General features: G+C 38.5%; 2 protein-coding genes across 3 annotated transcripts in view; both read right to left on the reverse strand.

Moving 5' to 3' along the window:
* LOC145994845 (uncharacterized protein KIAA0825 homolog) overlaps positions 1 to 9,090 on the reverse strand; it is a 54,595-nt gene extending 45,505 nt beyond the window's left edge. For both annotated transcript variants that reach the window (XM_083131222.1, XM_083131221.1), the window contains exons 1-4: positions 8,611 to 9,090; positions 7,261 to 7,460; positions 2,265 to 2,371; positions 192 to 407 (exon numbers count right to left, since the gene is read on the reverse strand). In XM_083131222.1, the coding sequence (XP_082987348.1) occupies positions 192 to 407; positions 2,265 to 2,371; positions 7,261 to 7,460; positions 8,611 to 9,080 (993 nt within the window). In that variant the 5' untranslated portion in view covers positions 9,081 to 9,090. The remainder of the gene's footprint in view (positions 1 to 191; positions 408 to 2,264; positions 2,372 to 7,260; positions 7,461 to 8,610) is intronic.
* Positions 9,091 to 9,208: 118 nt separating this feature from the next.
* fh (frataxin) lies at positions 9,209 to 19,102 on the reverse strand. The gene is made up of 4 exons (XM_083131578.1): positions 19,051 to 19,102; positions 15,249 to 15,456; positions 10,569 to 10,689; positions 9,209 to 9,477 (listed from the first exon to the last, which is right to left on the reverse strand). The coding sequence occupies exons 1-4, from the start codon at positions 19,100 to 19,102 to the stop codon at positions 9,226 to 9,228; spliced, it is 633 nt and encodes a 210-aa protein (XP_082987704.1). The 3' UTR covers positions 9,209 to 9,225.
* Positions 19,103 to 26,465: the final 7,363 nt, after the last annotated feature.

Here is a 26,465-nt window from a genome sequence, read left to right on the forward strand (position 1 = left end):
AAAACTGTTACCAACAATGGCAGCATCGAATGCAGAAGTGTGTGAATGCCGAAGGGGACTACTTTGAAGGTGATAACATCGCGGAGAACTAATTCTGCAAGTAGACTGAATTATATGCACAATCCCGTTTTTTTGTGTCACACCTCGTATGTTAGTACATAGTTTTTAAAACCGAAAATGAAGCATGATACCTTATACAGAGTAGCAAGAGGACACCCTCTAACTACTAAGCAGCAGAACAACTCATGGCACTTGACATGAATGTCACGTATCACTTTATTAGATGTGGAAAGCCCAATGAGTTCTCCTCCACTTGAGCAAATTGCAGGTAAAATGTGGCGGACTGCCAGAAGCAAGTTGGTGAGGTCTATGACCAGGAGCTGACTACGGGCATGACTTGGTTCAGCCTGAAACAGAATATAAAAATTTTGATGTAACTGAAGAATTACCATCTCACAACAAAACAAAACAAAAAAAGCTGACTCAGTGGCTGATTAAATGGTTGATTTTTAGTCTCATTCCAGCCTGGGTATGGGATTTCTTTGTGAGTTTCCATTCAATTTCATCAGCTGGCAATGCTACGTGGAGGTTGGCACGACGAGGGACATAGTTGCTATCGTCAGAGAAAAGTCGCTAAGTTGTCAGCTACATGGATTAAGAGATTTGAATCTCCTTGTATGTAAATTATAAATGTATTAATTTAACAATACTTTGGCCAGGTATGCATTTCTTTTGAGGGTAGTGCCATGGTTTGATTGATTTGCTTTATTTTACTTCGCTTTTTGTGCCACTTTTGGCTAATTTGCGAAGATGGGGATGAGTGAAGACATGGTGACTGTGATTAGCCAAAAATGGTGGAGAGACTCCAAATAACAAAAATACAAATACGAATCTAAAAAAAAAGTAAATTGGCAATATTTGCCACATTTACCCCTTCTCCTCTTTTGATGACTTGCATGCATCATTCCGTTACCTCTTGCATTATTTGAAGTATCAGAGACGGAAGCAGAGAAAACTGTTCATGTCTCTATTCTTAATAACTACCCAGAGATGGTGCTCATTGCAGCATCCCTGGCTAGTACAAAGACTGCACTTGGAGCTAGTCTTTATTCTCTTCTATTCCTGGATGTGTTTTTTTAGCTTTCTCTAGGTGTCTGTTTACCTCTGTAACACCAATGATGCTTTTGCAGGCAAAAAACTGGGCACATTTCCCAGTTTCTAAGAAAAAACCAGCAAAGAGCTGTCTTGGGTACGGATCGCCAGATACATATATCAGATAATTTTATATCTGGGTATCCAAATGGATATGCAGATGTTGTAGTTCTATGGTTTATCTGTTTGATGGACTCTCCCTATGGATACTCACAAAATCCATCATCCTACGTGTCTGTTTATCCGTTTTACAAATTCTGCGCATACTCTTCAAATGTTACCTTTCTTGCCTGAAACAGATTCCTGCATCCCTCAGTCAGTATAAATGCACAAAGTTTACTGTCATACCAAAAAAACGTAAAGTATTTCATGTATAGTTTAAAATATAACATTCTCTGTTTGGTGTTCTGGTGAAGAAATCGAGAACAGTGTCTAGCAGAGATAATTTAAATCTGCCCAGCGTCGAATAACATGGGTACCTGGGGGGTAAAGGCAGTCAGGGGCGTGGTGCTGATCACATCACCCCCACTCACGACCGGATCAAGAAAGTGTGGGGCGTTACCCCCACACCCCCTATACGCCTTCATGGCGTGGTGCTAAGCACAGGGGAACACTTTACTTTTTTTTTTTACTTTTGTTTGTGGAAAGAATCAGTGACGAAAATTTGTAAGTGGATGGGTTCAATATATTAGGAATAGGGCAGACAAATAGGTAAAATTACCAAAAAATTCATAATCTGATATTTCTGTACATAATCAGTAATTAAGTGCAAAATTCTGCCATTTTGTCGTTTTTATGCATAATTTATTTTTCATGTATCCTAATTTGTAAAATAAATGTTTAATTGTATGTTTGTATTCCTCTTAGACTATATCCATTGCAGACATCTGCAATTAAGGAGTTTTTATTTGAATCAGTAGAATACTGGCTATCGGTATTAGTATTTTATCAATACTAGTTGAAATTTCATGTTGGCCCATTCTTATACTATATCAATCCCACAATAACTGTTTTTGGGTTTTACTTTCGTAACTCTTGATAGTGGGTAGACAAGATATAGATGAGTATATTCTAGCAAAATGAAATCTAAATGAATGAAAAACAATACTAACCTGTGAATACCTCACAGTTAAAATTGTTAAAGACTCATTCAGCATTCCTGCCAAAACTCGCTGGGCTGTTTTCGGAGGGACTGTGTTCCACAAATCTTCTTTAGTTGCTGCAAAATAACATTATATTACTTTTCAAGTTAAAATCACTTTAAAAATATAACAAACCAAGAGCAAGCACATTTTCAAATCCAAATTAATGTTCAAATCAATTAAATAGAAGCCTCGTTGCAAGTCACTGGAAATATTTAGACTAGCACCAAGCTGGTACTGAAATTTCCAATAGTGATTGGTAGAGGCATGCATATTTCGTTTTTGACGAAAACACAAAATGTGAAATAACATGCTGCGATGTTCACTTTTCATGTTTCTGGCAGGTGTGAGGTGCATTTTCCTACCCTGTTTTCTCACGAAATGATGCGAAATGAACTGCAAAATGTGAAATAAGACTCCTTAACATGAAATTTAGAGATTATTTACCGATGCGACACTTTATGAGGTTTGGATTATCCTGTGAGTTATGCAATTCACAGAAAATTGATTAATTCTGCTTTAAATATTTGAGAAGCAAAAATGGACCCCTTTATACAGGAATAAATTTCATATTCTGGTAACCACATAAATGTACCATTAGAAGGCATACATTTATTTTTTGTAGTAAGGGCAGTTTTTAAATCAAATTTAGGATTATATTCACAATTCTAAAAAAAAATGTCATTTTATATACCTCTTGATCACCGCTATAACAGGAAAAAGTTATTTTATGTTCTGCTTTTGAACCCAAAATTGACTGTTTTTGCACCAAAATTTTGCTTCTTTATTTACCAAAAATATGTGCCTCTAGTGATTGGTACTTTTATGGACTCTGGCTCTGTGTATACAAAATACCGATAGATGCTCCAACAAAGTCAACTTATCCTGGCAAACTTGCAAAAAGTGTAATTTTCATTTACTTACAGCAAAAGATGGATTTTCTAATTATGTGACATCCATTTTAATATTCTCATTATCCCATATAGAGGGCTGCATAGTCTGCCTTTTACCTACCCACTGCCCGCTTGCTCGCGAGGACAGGTATACCTGCTTGCCTGCCCGCGGCAACGAGTCGACTTGCATCTTTACCCGGGTTCTTGGTCTTCAAGGCGCTCTGCGCTTACAAGGTAACTGGGCATTTAACAAGACCCGGGCGCCTGCAAAACCTGCTGGAAGGAAACAGCCCTCCGGCAGCGTGTCGCTCCAGGTGTTTCATCACCACGTGGACGGCTGCAGCCAGTGTTGCCTACTTACGTAGCTCCTAAATCCTACGAAGTCCTAGGAGGAGCTCTCTGCTTTAAGGAGAATTTACAGTATATACTTAGTGATTTCAGTTCATTGTAAGCAGTTTTTATCTTATTGCCAGGAAATGCACGCAATATTACAGCTTCATTTATCTAAATGAATGATCGAGCAAACAAAAATCTCCTCACTGAAAACTAATTGTTTTTCATTGCATGGTGCCTTAACCAGGCACGCAGTGGCGCAACCAGAGGGGGGGGGGGGGCAGGGGGCATTGCTCACAACCTTGGACGGAAATTAAGTCTAGAAGAGGGGTCAGAGTGGGGGGTCAAACATTAAAGCACAAGAAAAAACAGGCTAGCAGAATTAAAGAGTAGCAGGGCTAAAGGGTACTCAAGATGGAATTAAATTTCATATTTTTCTTGCATTTTCCTTCCAGACGGCCAAGGGCACCTGCAGAGGGGGAATGGAGGGGTAATTGCAACCCCTTGATTTCAAATTTTATGAAAGTAGAAATATATTATAAAATATTATACAGTCTCATCAAGTTCAATGCCGTAGCAAAGGGGAAGCGGGAGACGGTCCTGAGCGCCGAACGATCTAAGTGAGAAAAGTTTTAAAACAGAGAATGCTATGGCGGCCCGTGATATTATTTGCTATTAATGTTGGTTTGTTACGAGTTGGATGAATTGATTATGTAATACGTCGCTCCATGTGAAAAGAAAATATTGTAGATGGAAATTTTACATGCCATATGTATGTACATTCGGAATGCATTTATCATGCACTTTCTTTCTTTCAAAAACAGTTTGTGTGCTTGTTTTCCATTATTAGCTAATGTGAAATTGACGTGTTGAAAAAAAATATTTCTAATCCTCTGTTTCAACACAAATGCGCGTGAGAACCGACTTCTACCCCCTTTTTGCGTGATTTATGAGGATAATAATGCCTTTCATGCTACTTTATTACTATTATTGTGATTGTTGTTGTTGGCACGTTTATCCAAGTACTTGCCCCCTCCACCCCAAACGAGGATAACGGCAATGCCCCTGGTGTTCGCAGTAGAACAGTGTGTTGTTCGACTCGCGACCTCAGCGTCGAACGTGACATGTTTCAGTCCTGCCCTATATCACTATATATACGTATATTGGTTGTTTACGACATATACTTATGGATCCTGTGCCACGGAAAACCTATTTCAATGTGTGTGTGGGGGGGGGGGGGTAGCAACAGTCGTAAATCTCATTTCATTGGTGATGTGGCTTACGAAGCTTTGAGTTCCCTTTTTTAAGTAGTGAAAATCTATTGCAGTTGGCAACACCGCAGAACGGTGTGGGCCAGGTGCAGTTTCTACTCGAAGCAACTACGTCATGCAGAGGGAGGGGCCTGCAGTTGATGGAAAGAACGAACTGAGACCTACTAGGTATCATAAGACTGCGGGTACCCGGCGGGTCTACAATGCCTGCCAGGAACGATCTGGGCAGGTGGACATACAAGCTGCTCAAGCGAGGGTGTGGCGCAGGTTGCATGGTATTTCAGGAGCGATGTCTCGCGAACGGGTCTGCTCCAGGTCTTGTGCAGGCCTCTGATCCCATATGAGAATCAATTAATACTTTAAAACAATGGAACTCTTTTCTTCTCCAATTATCCTGAAAAAATTAACTTCTACATAGTTTAATTATGAGTACTGACTCACACTTACTTCAACAATTTGAATCAAACAAAATAGACATATACAGTACAGTGTATCCACAAATATCCTCTGTGATTATAAACAGGTGTGGCCTCTTCAGTGATCATATCCCCATGAAATTGATGTCTCCAGAAATATTTGTACCTTTCTTATTTTTTTCATTTTTGCTTCTTTAAGAAGCTAATTACATTGATGAGGATGGATGGAAATTAGATGAAATTGATGTCGGGACATTCAGAAAGAATACTCATTAACATGCCAGAGCTCAAACTTTGGACCACCAGTTTGGGTGTCCAGCACTTAGGCGACCCTGAGTGTCCAGAAACTCAAACACTTCTGTCACAGTAGTAACTTACTCACTGTTCCACAAATGCTCCAGCAAATCCACTGTGATGGATTCAACTGCAGCAGCAGTGCTGAGTTACATCATATGCAGTGGTTGAGACTCTGCATTGAAGTCCATCCCAGTGGGCACGCTGGAGCATATGGTACGATTTGGAGTATCCCTATGATATCTGTTGCATGGACACTTCTGGGTTGTAATAATCTCATTAACTTTCAGTGGAACAGTTACAACGCAGAAGTGTCCATGACTGTACAAGGGGTGCACATTAAGTATCTATGAAGTACATATAATGACTCCACACCAGTTTATAAATAGGACAAATATTTGTAGACTGACACCTTGCACTTCATTACTTCTCACTATCACCTTTCTTAACCCTTTCACTGCTGAAGATATATTCCTTTGATAAGATGCCCTGTGCTGAATAAATTTTGCAATTATTGAGTTTGATTTCATATAATTCTCACCTTAGATTCTGTGAACATCAAACAATATCCAGATGTCTTGGAAATCCCCTTTTGTCACACGAAAGTAAATTTAAATAAATGTTAAATGAGTGCTAGACTTTTGAGAGGTGTCCACTGACAGGCCACATTTGAATTTTCACTGCTAGAACTAAATAATTAATCAAAATCAGAATGTTCACCACCTGATTCACTTGTAGTTAGTAATTCTTCCATTTCTGCTTCCATAAGGTAGTGCAGATAAGAAAACTTGCAGGTAGGTAACATATTTTATATCTGTGGAATTCCTAAGTTAATATTTAAATATACGTAATATGTTCTGTTAATTCCGGGGTCGCCTGCCACCAACCACTGGGAACTTGTTGCTTCAAATAATTAATATTTAAAATATTAATTTAATATTTAAAATACCGGGTGTCCCAGAAGTCTTTCCCTGATTACAAACTTTATTTATATCCACTATATGCAATGTAGAGATGTGAAAGCGGTGCCAAAATGTTGGAAAACTAACCAAGTTTATTTGTTGCAGGTTTCAGTAATGTGGCTGTAGTGTAGCAGTATCAGTGCCCAGGAATCCGGAATTAATGCTCTTGACATCGGGTGGCATCTTTCCATACAATGTTTCTTGGACTTGACAGGATTTGGGAATGAAGATAAATTCCATTTTTTAAATACCAACTTATTGATGGCAGATATTCTAGACGAAAGAATTCTGTACATTTGAAAGTTCCTCTGCACTGTTATTGGTGACCGGGTCTCGTGATACCAGAGGACATGCTGAGCTTTTTCCTGATTTGTGAACATTTCCGGTTTTCTGGGCACTGCTACACTACAGCCACGTTACTCAAACCTGCAACAAAAAAACTTGGTTAGTTTTCCAACATTTTGGCACCACTTTCACATCTCTACCTTGCATCCTTCCATATAGCGGATATGCAAAAAGTTTGTAATCAGGGAAAGACTTCTGGGACACCCGGTATAAAAATGATGAATATGTTATGCAGAATCCATAAATCTATGGGTACAGCATGTCAGACATGCATTTCACAGAATGTATTATTATAGTGTCAGCAGTGAAAGCTCATTTCTTATTTCCTCATTATATACAAATCATGCAAAGATGTTTTAAACAAAGGTTAGACAATCCATCTCATTATATATAAAAAAAAAAAAACCTCAAGACCTTACATGCACATTATGGTCTCTCAATGGTGCACTAACCTTGCATATAAAACCACCACATTTGAACAACAAATGACCCTCTTTCCCCTTCAAAGAAGCTTTGCAAATTCTCCCAGTGCAAGCTCTCAGCATCCTGGAGCACGTAGAGTGACAGCAAACGGCAGTGAAGATCCAAGAGACGTTCTGCCAAAGCCTCAACCATTTCATGGAAAAGCTTGTAGCTACGATGCAGTGAAAGCCTGCATGGTCATGAGCAACGCAAAATATAACATCATTAGAACTGCAGCGGTAAACATTCTATTATTAGTAGTAGTAGTATTTTAAGTCTACTTCCTGTTGCTTTTGGCTAACTACAATGATTAGGTTAAGTGATAATTAGTTGACACCACTCACACGCTCAGGCTTTATATCAACTGGAATGTTCAGCACTAACATCACTTCACGAGATCAATAACTAATCACTCAATCATGGTGGCAAATATTTTACGAATTCACTATTTTTCTTCATCATTATAATTAAACCAAAAGGGCAGAAATAGTATGCAGAACAACCAAAGCACAAGAAAACAAAGTCATAACACATATTATAACAGCAGGATCCCAATTTTACCTTCCCAGATTCTACATTTTCCCATTTAATATATATTACAATTCTGGTCCGAATCAAGCAATGTACTTTAAAATTATCTTTAGCTACAGTCACCTCAAAAACATATATGCTACATTTAAAAGTTTCAGGAATTATGGCTCAACAGAAAAGAATTTTCAAAGTAGCTGTACAATTAATGGCAATAAAACTAGTGTGTCTATTCTTCATCAGGGAAAATTACTGGGAATTAGAACATTATGGGGTAATAAAAAGTTTATTTTAAAAGACTAAAAACAGGAAGACAGGATCATTCAAAAATGTCCTTGTTGGTCGTTTGACCCTAATTGGTCCTTTTCTATTTCCTGGTAACTTTTCCTGATGAAACTGCAAAACAACATGTGAAATAACATGTATTTTTTTAATGAATTATGCATTTCATGAGGTTAGGTAAACATTCAAGAAAGAATTCATAACAACATTCTTTTCATAATTGGGAAGAGAGACGTGGTAGTATATAAATATGGAGAAACTAGTACTCACTTTATCCATGAAACTGTTTTTCTTCTTTGTTCTATTAATTTCAGTGGCCACTGCCACCATCCTCGTTGGAACTCGCTGTACTGTTGCTTGGCATGCAACACGAGTTCCAACGAGGATGGTGGCAGTGGCCACTGAAATTAACAGAACAAAGAAGAAAAAACAGTTTCGCAGATAAAGTGAGTACTAGTTTTTCCATATTTATTTAACATTCTTTTGTTTCTGAAATTCAGCAGCAATGCGAAACTGAAAAAATAACTTACCCTTTGGTATCTTTCTTCAACTGTTCATTGTAACACCACAAAGAGTTCTTAATCAGTGCTGCAGCCCCTAAAGTACCAGTGAGAACAGTTAAATCTGCATGATCCAAAGCTTCTTGTGTTAAGGTGTGCAGATGCTCCAGTAACTGCCACGAGGACTGATCAACCAACGACACAAAATTACTTGGTGTCGAAGTCTTCATCACACCGTCAGCCATCTCTGCCTTTTTCTGCTCATCTTCTTCGAGAAGCCCAGAGTTCTTGTGAAACGCTGCAAAATACTCTTCTTCCCACCACATAACAAGTTTCACGGAGGCAAACGAGGCATAGCGGGGAAAGTCGAGTAAGCCACCGACAACCCCAAGGCACAGATTTTCCTGTAGTACCGACTGATTTTCTTCATAGTATGCAAGATCCCTCTGGAGCAGGATTTGAACCCTGTCCATCAGGTTACCTTCTTCCATAACCTCCATGCTGAGTAATGTAACTTTAAAATAAATCTGCAGTCTAGAAACAATTAATTTGCATATCGCGATACATTTTCAATGCCCACTTCTGTAACACAGGACTAGTATAACATTTGAGAATCACATGGTAACACTTAACAGATTACGTATATCATTTATTGTTTCCACAACTGTATTCACATCTTGAAAAATCCACAGGTTGTTTCACAATGTTCTTAATTTCCTTATTTAACAGTTCATGGAGTGATCTTCCATCATGGCGGTATATCCACTGACCATTTACAAAGTCATATCTTTTGGGACCACTGGTTGGCGATGATAGCCAGATCTGCTGATTTGGTGTCTGTCTATTTATAACATAAGTTCCGTAGGCTGAGCCAAATTTCACAGTCAAAACTCCATCCTGCAACAGGCAGATATAAAAATTAAGAAATGTCATGCAAAAAAAGGAAGGAAATAAACCTCTACTTCAAACTTGAAGACATGCAATTTATGCACAAAAGGCAATCATAACTGTAGTCGGCACTGGGTCTGGCTATAAAGAAGAGATTTAGGTTCAACTCTCAGAGAAGCGATCTCAGTTCTTCAATTACATATTTTAACAAGCAGTTCTAGAGGTCTCTCATCAATGTTATGCTTTATTTTCACACTTCAAGTTGATTACAGCATAGAATTGTCACATGATTTGGAAAAGTAACAAAGAATGATTTTTTTTGTAGTTGCTCACATAAAAAAATACATTCTCATTCATGTTTTTTTTCAAACAGGTGCATAAATAAATAACAAATTTATGCATGGTTCTGATATACATTAACTATTCCACAGAGCATATAAGAACCACAGCAGTCCAGTCGGTGGGACATTGAACTGCCATGTGGGAGACCTGGGTTCAATTCCCAGGAATCTGATTTCAGGTGGACATTTCACAACAAATGCCCGTGCATGGAGCAGCTCTGCTGTTAACCCTGCCTCTAATTGATGGATATCTTGGGGCAACCTGGGGGGGAGGAGGGGGAAGGCAGTCAGAGCATGATCACATCACCTCCAAAACAATAGCCAAGCTATTGTTTATGTGTTGGGCCATAGCTCGACATCACCCCTTCCCCCCACATGGCTTTATGGCTAGTTGTATTGTGTTTGGAAGTAACTTTACATTTACGTAGCACATAATAGTTATTTACTTATATTTACTACTGTAAAAATGTGATTTTGTTCTTTTGTCCTAAAAGCACCAAAAAAAATAATAAACTAGACATGCCTCGAATATTTCCAAGGGACCCTGCTTTCAATCCACAATGGATCATGTGTAAGTATGTCCAAGGCAGTCTTAAAAAGCAAACATTTTCATCGATAATCTGGATTCTAAAATGCTGGTTGGCAACAGAAGGAAATGCTTATAAAAAGACAACAAGGGCAGTTCATGCCTGGAATACTTTCACAGTTATGGATTTCCTCATGCACAAAAACATAAAAAGGTATTTAATGCATACTTACACCATACGACACATCTGCTTCTTCTAAATGGCCAGCTCCTTCAACCAACTCTTCTAAATACTCAGAAATGGAATCCAAGGTAGTTTCGCAGACTTGGTCAAACTCTACAGGATCAAGAGGTCTAAAAAAATATAGGAAAAAAGAATTGTCACTCAGACTCAAAACACTGCAATTACTTAGGAACATGATAAATAATCCAACTGTCTTAACTGATGTGTGTGTGTACGAAATGTCATTCCTCTTGGTTGAATAGTTATCAGCTTTTAAAAGTGTGTAGTGATGCATTGTTTACTTCTTATTCAGCTGCCATTACATCTGCACTGTTGGCCTGGAGCTTGCTATGTGAAATGCTAAGGAAATTAGAACCTATTCTATCTGTGAAATATGCCACAGCATCGAAAGATTTCTTCACTTTAAACAGTAGAATTTGATCATATTAAGAAAATGCTGAGGCAAATGCTTTCATCTAAAGTGAGTCTAAGAGTACCAAACTTGAATTGCCTAAAATTCTCATTTAGGTATACAGGAGACAAGTGGAAAAGTAGTTCTGCACAAAAAAATGCAGCAAATAATATGAAAACCTGATAACTATGTGCTAATAGACATGCATAAAATTTTATTTATGTAGGAAATGCATGTGTATCATGATGACACAACCAAAATCTGGTCCCATGTAACTTGTGAAAATCATACTACATACAGTAGTCATACCATATGGAGAACCAGATAATGAATAGTTAAAGTTTCTGAGATCTACAACAACCTTCCAAAAAGGGTAATTCCATACAAAAAGGGACAAAATAAACATTTTTCGAAAATGCATCTAGTGAAATGTTTTCTGTATGGGTAAATAGTATACTTTCTATAGTTGTTTGGCAACAGTGTAAAATTACCCTGCATTCCCTACTTTCCAGATGGCAGCTGTGAAAAGTTCTCTGTAAAGTTTCCAAGAGAATTTCTTTATCAGGTAATGTTTTTTTTTTTCATTTGAATACGTAATGATATTTAGTATTTAGGCTTTACATGTTAATTGATGGCTAATTTGCTTCAAAATTTAGTGATGTGCTAAATATAATATTGATTGGAAGTTATCTAATTTAGCAGGTTTTTGTAGGTAGACTAGCTTGTAACGTAAGTGACCAAAAAAAGAGATAGTTTTTGTCCTGATAATAGCAATGAAAATATTTAGCTAAAAATGTATTATCTCTAAGTAGGCTGTAAGTGAGTGCTGAAAGAAAATTAGCAGCTTACTGCAAGCAACTAATATCTAGTAACAGTTAGCTGAACTTGTGTAACGTAAGTGACCAGTACTTTTACAACTTAAGTGACTATTGTTTTACAAATTAATTGCTGTTTAAAATGATATAATGAGCCATCTACACAGGGTGTAATTTAATATAAAAATAATAAGGTCACACTTTTACTTTAGTAGATTATCATGAAATTGTTTTGATAGAAGGTTCCTTTTATAATCATGAATGGGCCTCTGGAGTTGAATAAAGTAATACTGTTGCCTTGTAATAAGAAGGCGTTGGAATCTTATTTGCTTCTGCTTCAGTTTTAGTGCCAGTGTTTTTCAACCACCGGGCTGCAAAAGGTCTGTTGCACTAAGGGGTTGACGACTAATTTAATTTAAATGTAATTATATATTTATATAATAAACATTGGTTTTATTGAGAAATCAAAGGTGTCGGTTGCGATCACAGACGCGCTTATTTTGCAAGTTCTACACGTGAGCGCCAAATTTTAACTGCAGGTTCATGAATACGAGGCCTAAATTATTGAGTGTGCGAAATATGGAAGAAAATTGGGAAGTTTCTGGTATTGTAAAATCATACCCATAATTGAACTATGATTATGCCATAGTTGATATATTAATATTAATTAAGGGTGCATATTAATTCCCATATAAACTTTAGAGATCAGAAATGTATTCATGAGGGAAATTTTTGGGTTCAGGGCATCAACTTGTAAGAAATAAATTTTTTGTTCTGTGGTCTCACAAAGGTTGAGAACCACTGCAACAAGCAGCCAAAAATACACCACTAGTTGCTCCATGACTAGGTTTAGCGGTAAAAAAGGTAAAGTGCTCCCCTGTGCATAGCACCACGCCATGAAGGCGTATAGGGGGTGTGGGGGTAACGCCCCACACTTTCTTGATCCGGTCGTGAGTGGGGGTGATGTGATCAGCATCACGCCCCTGACCGCCTTTACCCCCAGGGTTTCCCCCAGGTACCCATGCTATTCGACGCTGGGTGGGCGCCGGGGCCGCTTCCTCTAACCAAAATATACATGATGTCCTACAAAAACCTGCTAAATTAGATAACTTCCAATAAATATTATATTTAGCACATCACTAAATTTTGAAGCAAATCAGCCATCAATTAACTTGGTAAAGCCTAAATACTAAATATCATTATGTATTCAAATGAAAAAAAAAAACATTACCTGATAAAAGAAATTCTCTTGGAAACCAGCAGTCACTTCACAGGGAACTTTTCACAGCTGCCATCTGGAAAGTAGGGAATGCAGGGTAATTTTACACTGTTGCTCAACAACTATAGAAAGTATACTATTTACCCATACAGATAACATGTTACTAGAAGTATTTTAAAAAAATGTTTATTTGGTTCCTTTTTTCCCACGGTCACTTATGTTTCAGTTTTTTATTACTCACACACTAATACCCTCTTCCTAATTCAGACTGGTAACATAAGTGACCATTTACTGTAACGTAAGTGACGATTATTTTATTTTTTCTCTCTTTACACATGAGTATTTTTAATACCTCAAAATGGTTTTGAGTTCCAAGACACTATATCTAAGTTGACACAAAGTTATATTTTTCAAATCGTAAAAACAGAACAGAAAAATAAAATTACAAGTTTACTTTTCACCAGTGACGTGCGGTGACGTCGACACTTGGGGTAGCAGTCAGTGGCGTGCTTAAAGGGGGGGGGGTTGGTGTGGGTCACACCCCTCCTCCCTTTAGGGCCAGTATTCCTACAAAAAAGAAGAATGTCAATAACAGGAAAAGATTGCAAAATTATGAATGAGTACCAGAAAAAAGTACACGTAACCCCCACCCACATTCGAAAGTAAAAAACTATTTGATTTGACTCTAAGCCAGAGATCCTGGGTTCGAATCTCGGATTGGCCATTTGTGTTCTTTGTGTGTGTTCCTTCATCTATTTTGTTGTACCAAAGGTGGCGGAAAAGCGAAGTAAAATGAACCAAATTGAGCAATCAATCAATGATTTGATTTCGTTTTTGTTACTTAGCGTCACTTTTTTGTCACATTTGGTTAATTGCGAAGATACGATGAAATTGATGAAGGGACGAGCACAGGGAACGCCCATGCCTGGGTCGGGGTTCGAACCCGGAAATCCTGGTGTCGTAGCGCGCTATGATAACCAGTCCCCCACGCTTGGTTGATTTGGTGACAGGTAACAAAACACAACACACTTTTTTGTAGTTTCTTCAATGATATTCATTTGACTTTTTGAGTTCTGAGAAACATTTTTATTCCAAATTATTTCATTATTCACTGCAACACATAGGACAAGAATGCGCACTCATCACGGGTTCGAATCCTGGCCTGGATTGTTCATATGAGGTCCCTTAACCAATTTCATCATATTATCACTCAATCCTCATTTTCGCGATAACCAAATGTGGCAGAAAAGCGAAGTAAAATAAACCGAACCAACAACAATATGAACACGTGTTCTCTTGCCCAAATAAATACATTTATGACTGTTAGAGACCAAGAGTAGTATATTTAAATAAAACACTACTAAAACGAGAGTCAGATAGAGCCTGAGCATATATTTGTAATTTAATCATTATATATTCCATATTTGTAAAAGAAAAAAAGAAAGAAAGCATAACATCATTGTCTGCACATAACACGTTCCCATTTCATAAATAATAAAACTACATCCCATATTATACATTCGCACATATTGTACAACGTGTAAAAGGTTGTGTAAATACAGAGAACATAAGTACTGCAGAAAATTTTACCCTGAGTTCTTTACAGGATTTACAAAAAATCTATGAGAAACCAATCCCCTATCTGTCCTATAGGAGATAGACTGGGGGACCTGAAAGCCTGGGCTTTCAACCATTGCAGCGGGGGGCGTGGGGACAAGAGAGGTAGAGGTAGAAATCTTCCTTTTCCTTGGGCCGGCCGTTTCTACATGAAAACTGGTCTGGCGGAAGAAGAGCGAGCTAGGGTATCCAGCCAGCTTTGCCCGCGGAGAACACCGATGGACGAGAAGCGCGTGGAAAAGAAAGTGTTGCGTATGAGCTGTGGTGGCTTTAACAAGACAATAAATATTGTGATTTGAATATAATTCGAGATGTGAGATTGATTGATCTATCTCTGCTAGACTAGCTACTCCTCAGTGCACGTCACTGCTTTTCACATATTACTGTCATATTTTGTGTACCTTAAGTGACTGTTTTATTTCATTTTTCTTGCATTATACAATAAATAACATTGATCAAATTTGAGTGAGAAAGTTGAATTATAATTTCAATTAAGCTAAGGAAATTTTTAAACTGTGGTAAAGGTAGTAAATTATTGTGAAATCACATTTCAAATAATTTTATCTTCTCCGAATGTAACGTAAGTGACCGTGGAATTACCCAAAAGAAAAATGTAATAACACTTACCCATTGCTAGTCGTAAGGCTTGAAAAGTTTGACTTCGGTTTCAACTGTGTTTTATTTCTTAAATCTGAAGCTGTACATGTAAAAGCCTTGACAGGAGCCTCCTTACATCCATATGTTAGATTGATCAACCAATTTCTTCTTGTGAGTACCGATGCTGAAACCAATCTTCCATTCTGAAAACAGCGATGAAACATACTCCAGAAATTGCCTGCAATGTAAGAACATTACTCTAAGTTATAACTAGACCTCGGATTTTAGGTTCTTCACCTATTTTTTCCTTTGCAAGTAAATAAGAAATAACAAGTTATATCAGTGTTTCATTAAAAAAACAAAACAATTGACGAAGTATTATAGTGCCTAAAATAACCTTTTTTGCTTGTTAGAACCTATTTTAGGTTTATGTGCCTAAATTAAACCTCTTTTTAGGTTTTTATATTATTTTTAGGTTTTACAGAATTTTTATATCTCACAGAGGTATTTAGGTTTGATGGTGAAATAATTCAATGACTGACATGTTTTAAACATGTTTTCTGTCGATTTCCCTCCCTCCAAGTATATGATTTTTATCAAAGCATTAAACAAAATAGGGTGTAAGGGAAGGGGTACCTTCAAAGTAGGCACCCAAAAGTCAACCTCACTGCCACGCAGTACACCCTGGACTGCATTTTGCAGACGAACGAGGCTCTGGCGACTGGCACTATGGCCAGTATAATTTTGTGTGTGTTGCCCTGTTTTTTGTCCTTGTGTGTGCTGAGTGCCCGTTTACATCCTCAGCTTTTAACAGCAGTCAGAATATTTTAAGATTTTTAGTTATGCAACGTTAGAGTTGTTATTTGTAATGGTAAGGGGCTGGCCCCCATATAATGTGATGGGTGCAAAATAGCCCAACTGCTGATGCACCCTAAATTTTAAATTCAAATTCATTAAACTAAAGAAAAAATGTCTGACGTCACTGTTATCTGCAGGTAACAGTGACGTCAGAAAGAGGGCAGTTCCCCCATACTTTTTACCTCTGTACTATATACTCTTAATTCTAAGCCTTGCATACTAAGATAAAGTAAACTGTCCTTGCCCCCCTCCCCTCCCCATTATCAGTTTTGGCACCCAATACTCTCTACTGCCTGCACAGTCCCAAGTGCAACCTTTGATCTGTGCAGCCTTGCCCATTCTCGGGTCAGTTTGGTCCTCCTTGGCATTCACACCTTGCGAAGAAATGTTTCAGCATTCAAATTGCACTACTGACTATGTTTCTGTTGAAAGATAATTTTCAGCACATGAAATGATCCTCACAGACAAAAGGCGAAGTTTGTGTGTGGATAACGCAAAAAGATTCATGGTGGTCACTAGCATAATTCCTGTTTTTCAAGACGAACTTTCCAAAACTTCAAGGATACAAGCAGATGTTTTCTCTATTCCAACCTTACGTATTACCAACTCTCACCCTCCCTTCCACACACAAAAATATTGACAATATAAAGGGTTTGTATGATTCCAATGTACGAAAAAATTTACCTAATCAACTTCAAGATATATTATTTTGTAATAATCTTCCATCTGTCAGATAGATTGTTCTGTAAAAGACACTAACAAAGTAATCGGATTGAGAAAATATAGTTTTATTTTCCATGTAGCTTTCTTTTTCTTCCTAAAAAAAAAGCTAAACTGAGAGAAACTTGCCTCAGGGCATTTATAAACATGTATAAATTTAATGGGATATGGATTAATAAAAGTTGCAATTTTTCACGTCTACGGAGAAAAAATTGGAATAGAGAAAACATCCGCTTGTACCTTATTTCATGTTTTGCCAAAATTCACGCATATTTTCTGGAGCCAATAATTCACACATAGTTCCCGGAAACAATAATTCACGTGTAATTTCTGGAATTCCAAGCGAGTAGCCACCCTGATATTGTGCAGCAACTTTACCTACATACGTAATTCATATCAATAAATAACATTTTCTAACAGCACAACTGCAATATTATAATAATTTGAACATAATTTTGAAAATGAAATAAAGAAATGAAAATTTCTTTAGAAAATTAATATTTGGTTATTGCGGTTCTTGTGAAATTTTGTTTTTAACGATTGTATCTAATCAGTATTTTTCAGAAATTTTGTACCAAATCAAGTCTTTTTGCAACCTATTTCAGGATTTTTGGAACCTAATTTAAGTTTTTTAGAACCTATTTTCAGATTTTAGAGCCTATTTTAGGAACCTAAAAGCACACTTTTTAGAACCTAAAAATCCGAGGTCTAATTATAACTATTACTGGCTTATAAAATTGTTTTCAACTGGAGAAATAAAAAATTCCTTGCCTCTGGAAATAGGTATGTATTCTTATTTGTATAATTTATAATGAATTTTGGTAACAGTTCCAAATGTTTAATGAATTTCACAAATTTTATCAGAGTTTATACTGGAAATAATTGTGGAGAAACAAATTAGCACAGGTAAAAAGCTTCACTAAGTATTACTTATTGATTAGAAAAGTAGCTTACACAAGCATAGCCGTTTTTCGTTTAAATTTCTCAGACAGAGAGTACCAGCAGATTTTTTTCATGTAAAGTTCAAAAGGAGTTTCATACATGAGACCATGCATTACATGTTCTGGTGGTGGAAGCATTTAGGGATGTTATATTGTTAAGGAGTCTAAACCTAACCAACCTAACACAGAAAGCATTTATGGATGTGGTACTCCTTCACACCTCATGTCACATGATGTAGTAGTAGCAGTAGTACATATCCAAGACAACAGTGAATAAATGGCTGGTACGAAACAAATACACACAGAGAAGGACCGATTGCTTAATTCCAAATTAGTCATTGTACACAGGCATTTTCTTATGCGAAAAATCATTAAATATTCGAAACCATTACCCGTAGCAGTATACGGATGAGAAAATCATTCTTCAGAAAACAAGCAGTAAGTAATCACTAAAACTGATGTGTAAATCCACATAAATGGAAATCAAACAATGTAAAAAAATGCCTGTGTCATTTTCTCGGAATTAATTTTAAGGAGGTGCGAAAGTTATACCATAGACCCTTATACATTGGTCTATGGTTATACTGTCTATTGGCACGTAAAAATCTTTAATTGAAATCCTGTAATAGTAAGTTGCAATTATGAAAATTGCACATTTTTAAAAATGAAAATGTCAGTCGGAATTTGGGTCATTATTAATTGGAACTGACATTGATGAAATGTAGAATATTATGACGAAGATTTCATAACACTTCTATAGTTTCGTCATTCTATTTAGTAAGGTGTTTAAATCAGTTACGTTGCTTACACAACAAAAGGTTTGACTTAAGATGACCGGACCCCTCTCTGATTTTCTTCATATTTGGCATACTTACTAATTGAGGCCTGCTAATGACGAATCTGAAGTTAAAATTTGTCGGAAACTTCTAGAAATTGCAAATAATTGCAAACCATTGACGTGTGGTTAGGTTAGGCAAACATAGTTAAAATTTTGTGTTGTGGTAGTATCAGGATCTAGAAATTGCAAAATGATTGCGAATAATTGACGCTAGCCCCACGAACCATTGACGTGTGGTTAGGTTAGGCAAACATAGTTAAAATTTGGTGTCATGGTAGTATCAAGAATATATATGGATATTTGCTTGTGATACAAAAACAAAATCGGGAAAATCGACGGTTTCCATTCCAAAAACTAACACCTCATTTTCACTTATTTTGCAATTTCTAGACGTTTCCGCCAACTTTTAACTTTTGGGTAAATTTCTCGTATCGGACAAACGGATTTCTTCAAATTTACAGGAGAAATTACTTACCGAATGCAGTTTCTTTATAGTTGTGGAAGTTCGGGGAAGTGATTTCTTGCATTGTTCATTAAATTTTGCTCGTAAATCATGTATTTTTTTGATATAAATGTGTGGCCGATGCACGAAAGCTCTTGCATCCATTTCCTTCCAGCCGGATGTTGCCTGTGTGTGTGATGACGTAATCCCGGTCAGTGTTTCTGTAACTGAAGAAGGTACGTTTCCGCAAATGGTTTGTGGGGGGCTATGTGTCAATGGTTCATGGGGCTATGTGTCAATGGTTCGTGGGGCTATGTGTCAATGGTTCGTGGAGCTATGTGTCAATGGTTCGTGGAGCTATGTGTCAATGGTTCGTGGGGTTATGCGAGAATGGTGTGTGGGGCTAAGCATATTTTTTTCTAAACCAATTTTTAACTATTGTAACCTAAACGTGACCCTACCTAACCTAACCTTACCGGAAATGGTTTGTGGGGCTATGCGTCAATGGTTTGTGGGGCTACATAGGTATTTTTGGGTGAAGTGAGGTGGAAACACTGCATGCCGAGTACCGTAGTGAAACTGTGACCGCCATTTAGCGTGTTACCGAAGGCAAAAAGAAACTAAGATAACTTACTCGATATGTCGCAAATAGAGCTTATTCCTGTGAAATAAGCGAAATGCCACCTTCAACAATGTTTCTCAATGCAGAATACGTAAGTAGGAATATTCATATTAAAAGAACTAGCAAATTTCATCCGTTTGTCCGATACGAGAAATTTACCCAGGAATATATATGGATATTTGATTGTGAAACAAAAAAATTCGCGAAAATCGACGTTTTCCATTCCGAAAACTAACGCCTTATTTTCGCTTATTTTGCAATTTCTAGACGTTTCCGCCAACTTTTAACTTCAGATTCGTGATTAGGAGGCCTCAATTAGTGAGTATGCCAAATATGAAGAAAATCGGAGAGGGGTCCGTCATCTTAAATCGTTCCCAAAAAAATATTTTATTACCAGTTCGATATGGGCGAACTGTTACCAATATTTTTGCACAGACATATAGTTTCAAAAAAGATCACGAAGTTGTTACTAGGCAAATATGAAAATTATTAATTGTCATTGTACTTATTGCCATGACATGCTTAACTAACAAAATTAATTCAAAGGCATCGAAATGAATGCATTTTGGTAAGTCTAGTTTACGTCCTTTTCCTAAGGAATACGTGTCATATATCGTTGGAAAGGTTATTTTATAAGGAATTCAACAAAGTAAATCCCAAGGCGAGGAAAAATTTCCTGGAGGAGAAAATCGAGAAAAGCCGAAGTTGTCCGGATATGCGTGATTGAACGTACTGTGGACATTTTTCGATGATGAAGCACATATTTAGGGGTGAAATGAGTGCTAATGGAACCTAACCTAACCTCGTAGGCATACCTCGTTCCCGTGAATGGTTAGTGACAGAAAGTGTAAAAAGAAAAACTTACTTACCCTACGGACGCCAGAGCGCCGGCTCACTGTCTGCTAGCACAGTTTTGTAAACGGGCAAGAAGGACGTAAACGGGCAAGAAGGACGTAAACTAGACTCTAGCCAAACATCAATAAAGTAGATTAATAATGCTAACACTAACTTTACTGTACCGAATGTACCCACCGGAGACTGGCACCAGATGACGAGAACGAGTTTGTTGTTGTCTTTTGAGTTTCAATTATTACACAAGCCTCAAACAACTCTCCCGCCGTTCGCCTTCTGACGTCAGCTGAAATACATTTTTTGTTGAGCTAAATACCTAATAGGTTTAGTTCTTCTGCCATAAATAATACAGTTTTATTCAAGCCTCAAAAAATTGTAGTGTATTTATGCTACCAAACTAAACCTAACAAGGCTATCCTAACAACCAAGGTGTTTTAGGCTACGTCAGAAGGCGAAGAACGGGAAAGTTGTTTGAAGCTTGTGTGATAAGTGAATCCTTTTCAATCTGCCTGTGCAATGGCGTCGTTTTCACGTTCAGAAGACACAATGGGCTCTTATGGGCAATGCTTTTCTGGGGTTCGCGATAGGAAGTGATAGGATCAAGACCTGTAGTTAAAGCGGTCCTGAGTAACTACCACCGTATACCTGTTCGAACTGTCTCCATATCCTTTTCCTGTACGGGAAATTATTTGTGAACCAGTGATAGTGTTGTGAAGTGATCTTGTGCTTGAGTATCGAATTAAATTTACGGGACCGTGAAATAGGCCCGTTATACCATGGCCGGGAATCATACTCCGGACTCCCAATCCGACATGGACGCTGAGAAAGGTTCCAATAAACGTTCTCGCGAAGAAGTGGACGATGCTCACCCCGATAAAATCTCCAGAAGTGATACAATTAATGTGTCCCCCCAGATTCCACCTACATATTGGTATGGCACGGATATGCCGGGTCCATACATAGTCCTATTTGACGGTATAGACAATAACGAGAAATTTCTTGCCGCTGGAAGTGTTGGTAACTATCTCCGTAAGAAAGAAGTCCGAGTACATTTAGTGGAACAATGCGGTCGTAATCGCGTCCGGGTGACTTTCCCCACCGCTAAAGCTGCTAATGAGTTTCTCACGCGTAGTGCAATGCATCATGATATGGGAGTCAAAACGAGAATTCCATTATCGTTAATTCAACGGGAAGGACTCATATTCGGCATAGCTCATGACGTGTCAGAACAGGACGTACTCGATGGTTTCGAGAGTCCTATCCCGGCCCTTTCGGCCAAGCGCATGAACAAAAAACTGTGGAAAGAGGATGGATCTTTCCAGTTAGTTCCTACTAAACTCTTTTGCATCACATTTCGCGGTAATATTTTGCCGGAGAAAGTTCTCATTAACAGTGAAATATTCGAGGTTCGACCGCGTATACGATCAGTCCAGCAATGCTCCAAATGTTTCCGATACGGCCATTTAAATTTAGTTTGTAAATCAAAACCCAAGTGTGCCAAGTGTGGATTGGACTACCACCCAGAGGACTGTGACAGTACTTTGTGTTGCATCAATTGCAAGCTACCACATTCAGCCTTAGACCGTAACTGTGCGAGCTGGCGGTTGGAATCAGCTGTCCAAACCAGCATGGCTGAAAACAATTTATCATATCGGGAGGCGAAACTCAAGCTGCAAGGCATATTCCTCCCCACTCCCACTCGCGATGATGTTTATCGACCCCGAGTGACAAAAGAGGCATTCCCTGACTTGCAGACCTCCCGCACAAAACCTTTCTTTACTAATCACACATGGCACTCCTCAAACAGGACATATGCCAATATATTTTCCCCGCTACGTAATCAACCTGACAGAGACTTTCCTGAAAATAAGGATTCTCAAACATCAATTGATTCTTCTCGCTTTAAGGTGCCATCCTTTAAGACTACTTCTCAACCACGAAACACTAAGAAATCCAAAATCCGCCCTTCTCCGAGGAAAGAAATACATCGCCGTCCGCGATGGGAAGACGATGACGTCGCAATAGAGTCCGCTGCTAGTTCATCGACCCTTACCGACCCAGAGGAAGCGACATCCCAACCCGTAGGAAATAACGCATACCCGATAAATAACACTCCTTCCCATTCCAAGCATTTCCAACGCCAACCATATGTGCACCCGATCAAGAGGCATGATAATCCACAATCGCACATTACTGAACGCCCTACCGAACACAGCGAGGTGTATCAGGCTCTTTTAGATATGATTCCCAGCATGTGGGAAACTGTTAGACACATACGGGACAACGCCCATCGAATTCGACTCATCCAACACATTCAATTTTTGACAGACAAACTTTTGACGTTACTCGAAGACAATGCCTAAGGTGATATCGGAAATGGGTACCATCTTACAATGGAATGTGAATAGTTTCTCCGCACGGAAACTCGAACTATTAGATTTAATTGCTGAACACCACCCGCTTATTCTTTGCTTGCAGGAGGTTAAAGGTACGAAGCACGAGGAATATAGACTCGCCCATTATCACTTGTACGGCAACCTTACGCATCAGCGTGGTACTGTCATATATGTGCATGAAACCCTTTCCCATACAGAAATACAAATTCCACATAACCTTTCCCTCGTTCAGACCTTCCAACTAGAGTTAGTGGCTATCAGAGTCAACATTAATGACCGATATATAGTTATCATTTCCTTATATATTCCCTCCTCAAACAACTCCCAAAGAATCCGTTGTCACGAGTTACAAGAGATCATAACCCTTGCTCCGGGACCCTACCTCATTCTCGGTGACTTTAATGGCCATCACCCCTCTTGGGGACATCCGTACGCGGACCGTTTGGGGAAAAATTTAGATGCATGGATTACACACAACCGGTTTATACTTTTTAACGATGGCAGCCCTACTCATTATCCATTAAATGGTAATCGACCCTCCTGTATTGACCTCACAATTACTTCTCCCCGATTGTATCATAGTTTTCATTGGGTAAAGGAACAAGATCTCCGTGGCAGTGATCATTCCCCCATTTTACTTATAGCCCGTAGATCGTTTTCCACATACTTGTTGAGAGAAAATAGGGAGTCGGTTCCAGTGAAACGTTGGACCAAAGCTTCCATAAAATGGGACGCATTTACAACACAATTTAAAAGCATTTATGATCAAACAACTCCTCACAATGACGGAAAAATAACATATCAAAATTTCCTCCGTATGATTACCATTGCAATAGACAATAGTGCCCATCGAAGCCAATATAGTAACCCAATTAAATTTCCTTCCCTCAGTTGGTGGACCCGAGACTGTGCTTTAATAAAATGTCAAAAAAAAAATCAATTAAAACGATACGAACGAAACCCCTCGCCGGGGAAGAAAATCGAACTTAGGCGACTGCAAGCTAAGGCGAAGAAAATATATTTACAAGCGAAAAGAGAAGCGTGGCATTCATTTTGTAATTCTCTCGATTGCACAGATAGCCTTAGTTCCATATGGAATAAATTTCATTCTATTAGGAACCCGGCCCACCCAAAACGGAAAAATCTCGATAGACAGTGGGAAGCAGAATTCATGCAAATACTCACGCCACCCTCTGTATGCGCACGAGAGGCAAAATCCTTTGCACAGAATTTCGATTTCACTGCCGATTTCCCGGCTGTTAATGCTACCGAAATACAACAAATTTTAGAAATCGTGCCGAACACTTCCCCGGGATATGACGGTCTCACCTATGACATGCTCAAACATCTGCCACAGCAAGGTATACAATTACTTGCTCACATATTCAATACCGTCTATCGCACAGGACGAATCCCTATCGAGTGGCGTCACCACATAGTCCTCCCCATATTAAAATCTAACAAACCTCCCGCGGAGGCAAAGTCATACCGACCAATAGTATTAATACCAGTAGTTGCCAAACTTTTCGAACGAACATTTCAACATCGCATTAATTGGGCGTTGGAAAAGAATAAGTTATTTTCGCCAACACAAATGGGTTTCCGCATGCAACATGGAAGCCAAGATGCCATAGCTACCCTTACAGTTGAAATCCAAAATAGCCAGATTACTCATGATTATTGCTTTGGCCTATTCACTGACATAGAACATGCTTATGATGCTGTTCACATCCCGATCTTATATAAAATGATGGTACAACTAAACATACATCCCATAGTAGGGACCATAATCTGGAATTTATATCACGAAAGAAATTTACAATTCTGGTTTGAAGATAGGTTGGAAGGCCCCCGTATAGCTCGCACGAGAATCCCTCAGGGTTCGCCCCTTAGCCCCCTACTATTTAATATCTATACCCACCATATACATCACCTAAATATGCACGGCTTTAAATTGTTACAATACGCCGACGATTTGTGCTGCTATAAATGCACCCCTGACGCCACGCAAGACTTACTCGCTCTAAAGAAAACAGTCCCAATTCTTACAGATCACTTAGATACCTTAGGACTCACTATTTCCATTCCGAAATCCAAAATCATAATTTTTAACTCTAGAAAAATGAGCAGTTACCCTAACAATATCACAGAAATACAGCACATTCCAGTAGTCGACAACGTCAAATACCTGGGTGTATACTTTGATAGGAAACTGAATTGGACAAGGCATATACAATATCTCAAGGAAAAGGATTTAAAAATTGTTAATTTACTCCGCTGTATTTCCACGACCAAGTGGGGAGGACACCCCCATACAATGCTATTATTTTATAAAAATTGTTTTCGTGCATTGTTTGATTATGCAGCACCAGCATATGGTGGAGCCAATCCAAAACTTCTTACGTCTATCGACGTATTACAACGACGAGCCTTACGTACATGTCTAGGACTCATGCCGTCTAGTCCCAATGTTAGTGTATATTTAGAAAGCAATGAATCCTCTTTGTCACACAGACGCATCAAACTCACTGTGCAATATTTGTTCAAATCGTGGGCGCGACACGCTCATCCATTTAATAAAACATTTGCGATTCAACGACAATGGTTTGGCCTCCCGACCCCCCTCCCCCCACTAAACGTTTTTTTTTCTTACAATGTTATAATATTGACCCTGACGCTTACCACCAAACTTTTACCCATCCGGACCCGCTTTTATATCAACTGAATATTCCCACAGAACCCCGAGTAGAGATACAATATGAAGATCATGGCAGACATGAAAATTATAGAGAATTGTGGCCCACATCAACCTTTATTTATACTGACGGATCGAACTCTGCAGACGGTGTGGGATGTGCTTTTTACGTACCATCTCATAACATCACCCGACAATTTTCCCTCCCATCCGATATGTCGATTTTCTCGGCGGAATGTTATGCTATCTATAAAGCACTACAATTCGCCCTGCAGTTACGAATCGATCATTCGTTAATTCTTACGGACGCATTGAGCGTACTTCAAACGTTAGCACGAACAGGTCGGGCAGCATATAAATTAACGGTATTTCCCTATCTTATTCTCCGAATCATGTTAGACCTTCAACAGCAGGGTCTGTCAGCGACCTTCACATATATCCGCGCCCACAGTGACCTTAATAAATATCAAGATCGCGTTGATGTAATGGCTAAACAGGCAAGAACGAAAGAAACTGTTACCCCGATGCGCCTGCCGTACACTGACCTCCTCCCACGGGTAAAAATCAAAGTAGAACAACAATGGGACGATTGGTGCACCCAGCAACTCCTCAATACCAATACATATAGATGGCATGCACAGGTCGGCAATAAACGTCCTTGGTTTCAACACATTAACCTACCCCGTGCAGTTTTAGTGTTTACCATGCGAATGCGTACAGGTCACGTAGTTATACATCCCAGTTCATATACCGTGCCTGCAACTTCCTGTCCGTGTGGAGAACCTATTCAATCAACCACACATTTGTTTTTACAATGCCCAATTCGACAACAACATCGCAATACTCTATACAAACAGTTACAACGTGTGGGTATTCCATTTCC

The sequence above is a fragment of the Lepisma saccharinum genome, chromosome 11 (assembly GCF_977018435.1).
Source record: "Lepisma saccharinum chromosome 11, izLepSacc3.1, whole genome shotgun sequence".
NCBI classification, from domain to species: domain Eukaryota; kingdom Metazoa; phylum Arthropoda; class Insecta; order Zygentoma; family Lepismatidae; genus Lepisma; species Lepisma saccharinum.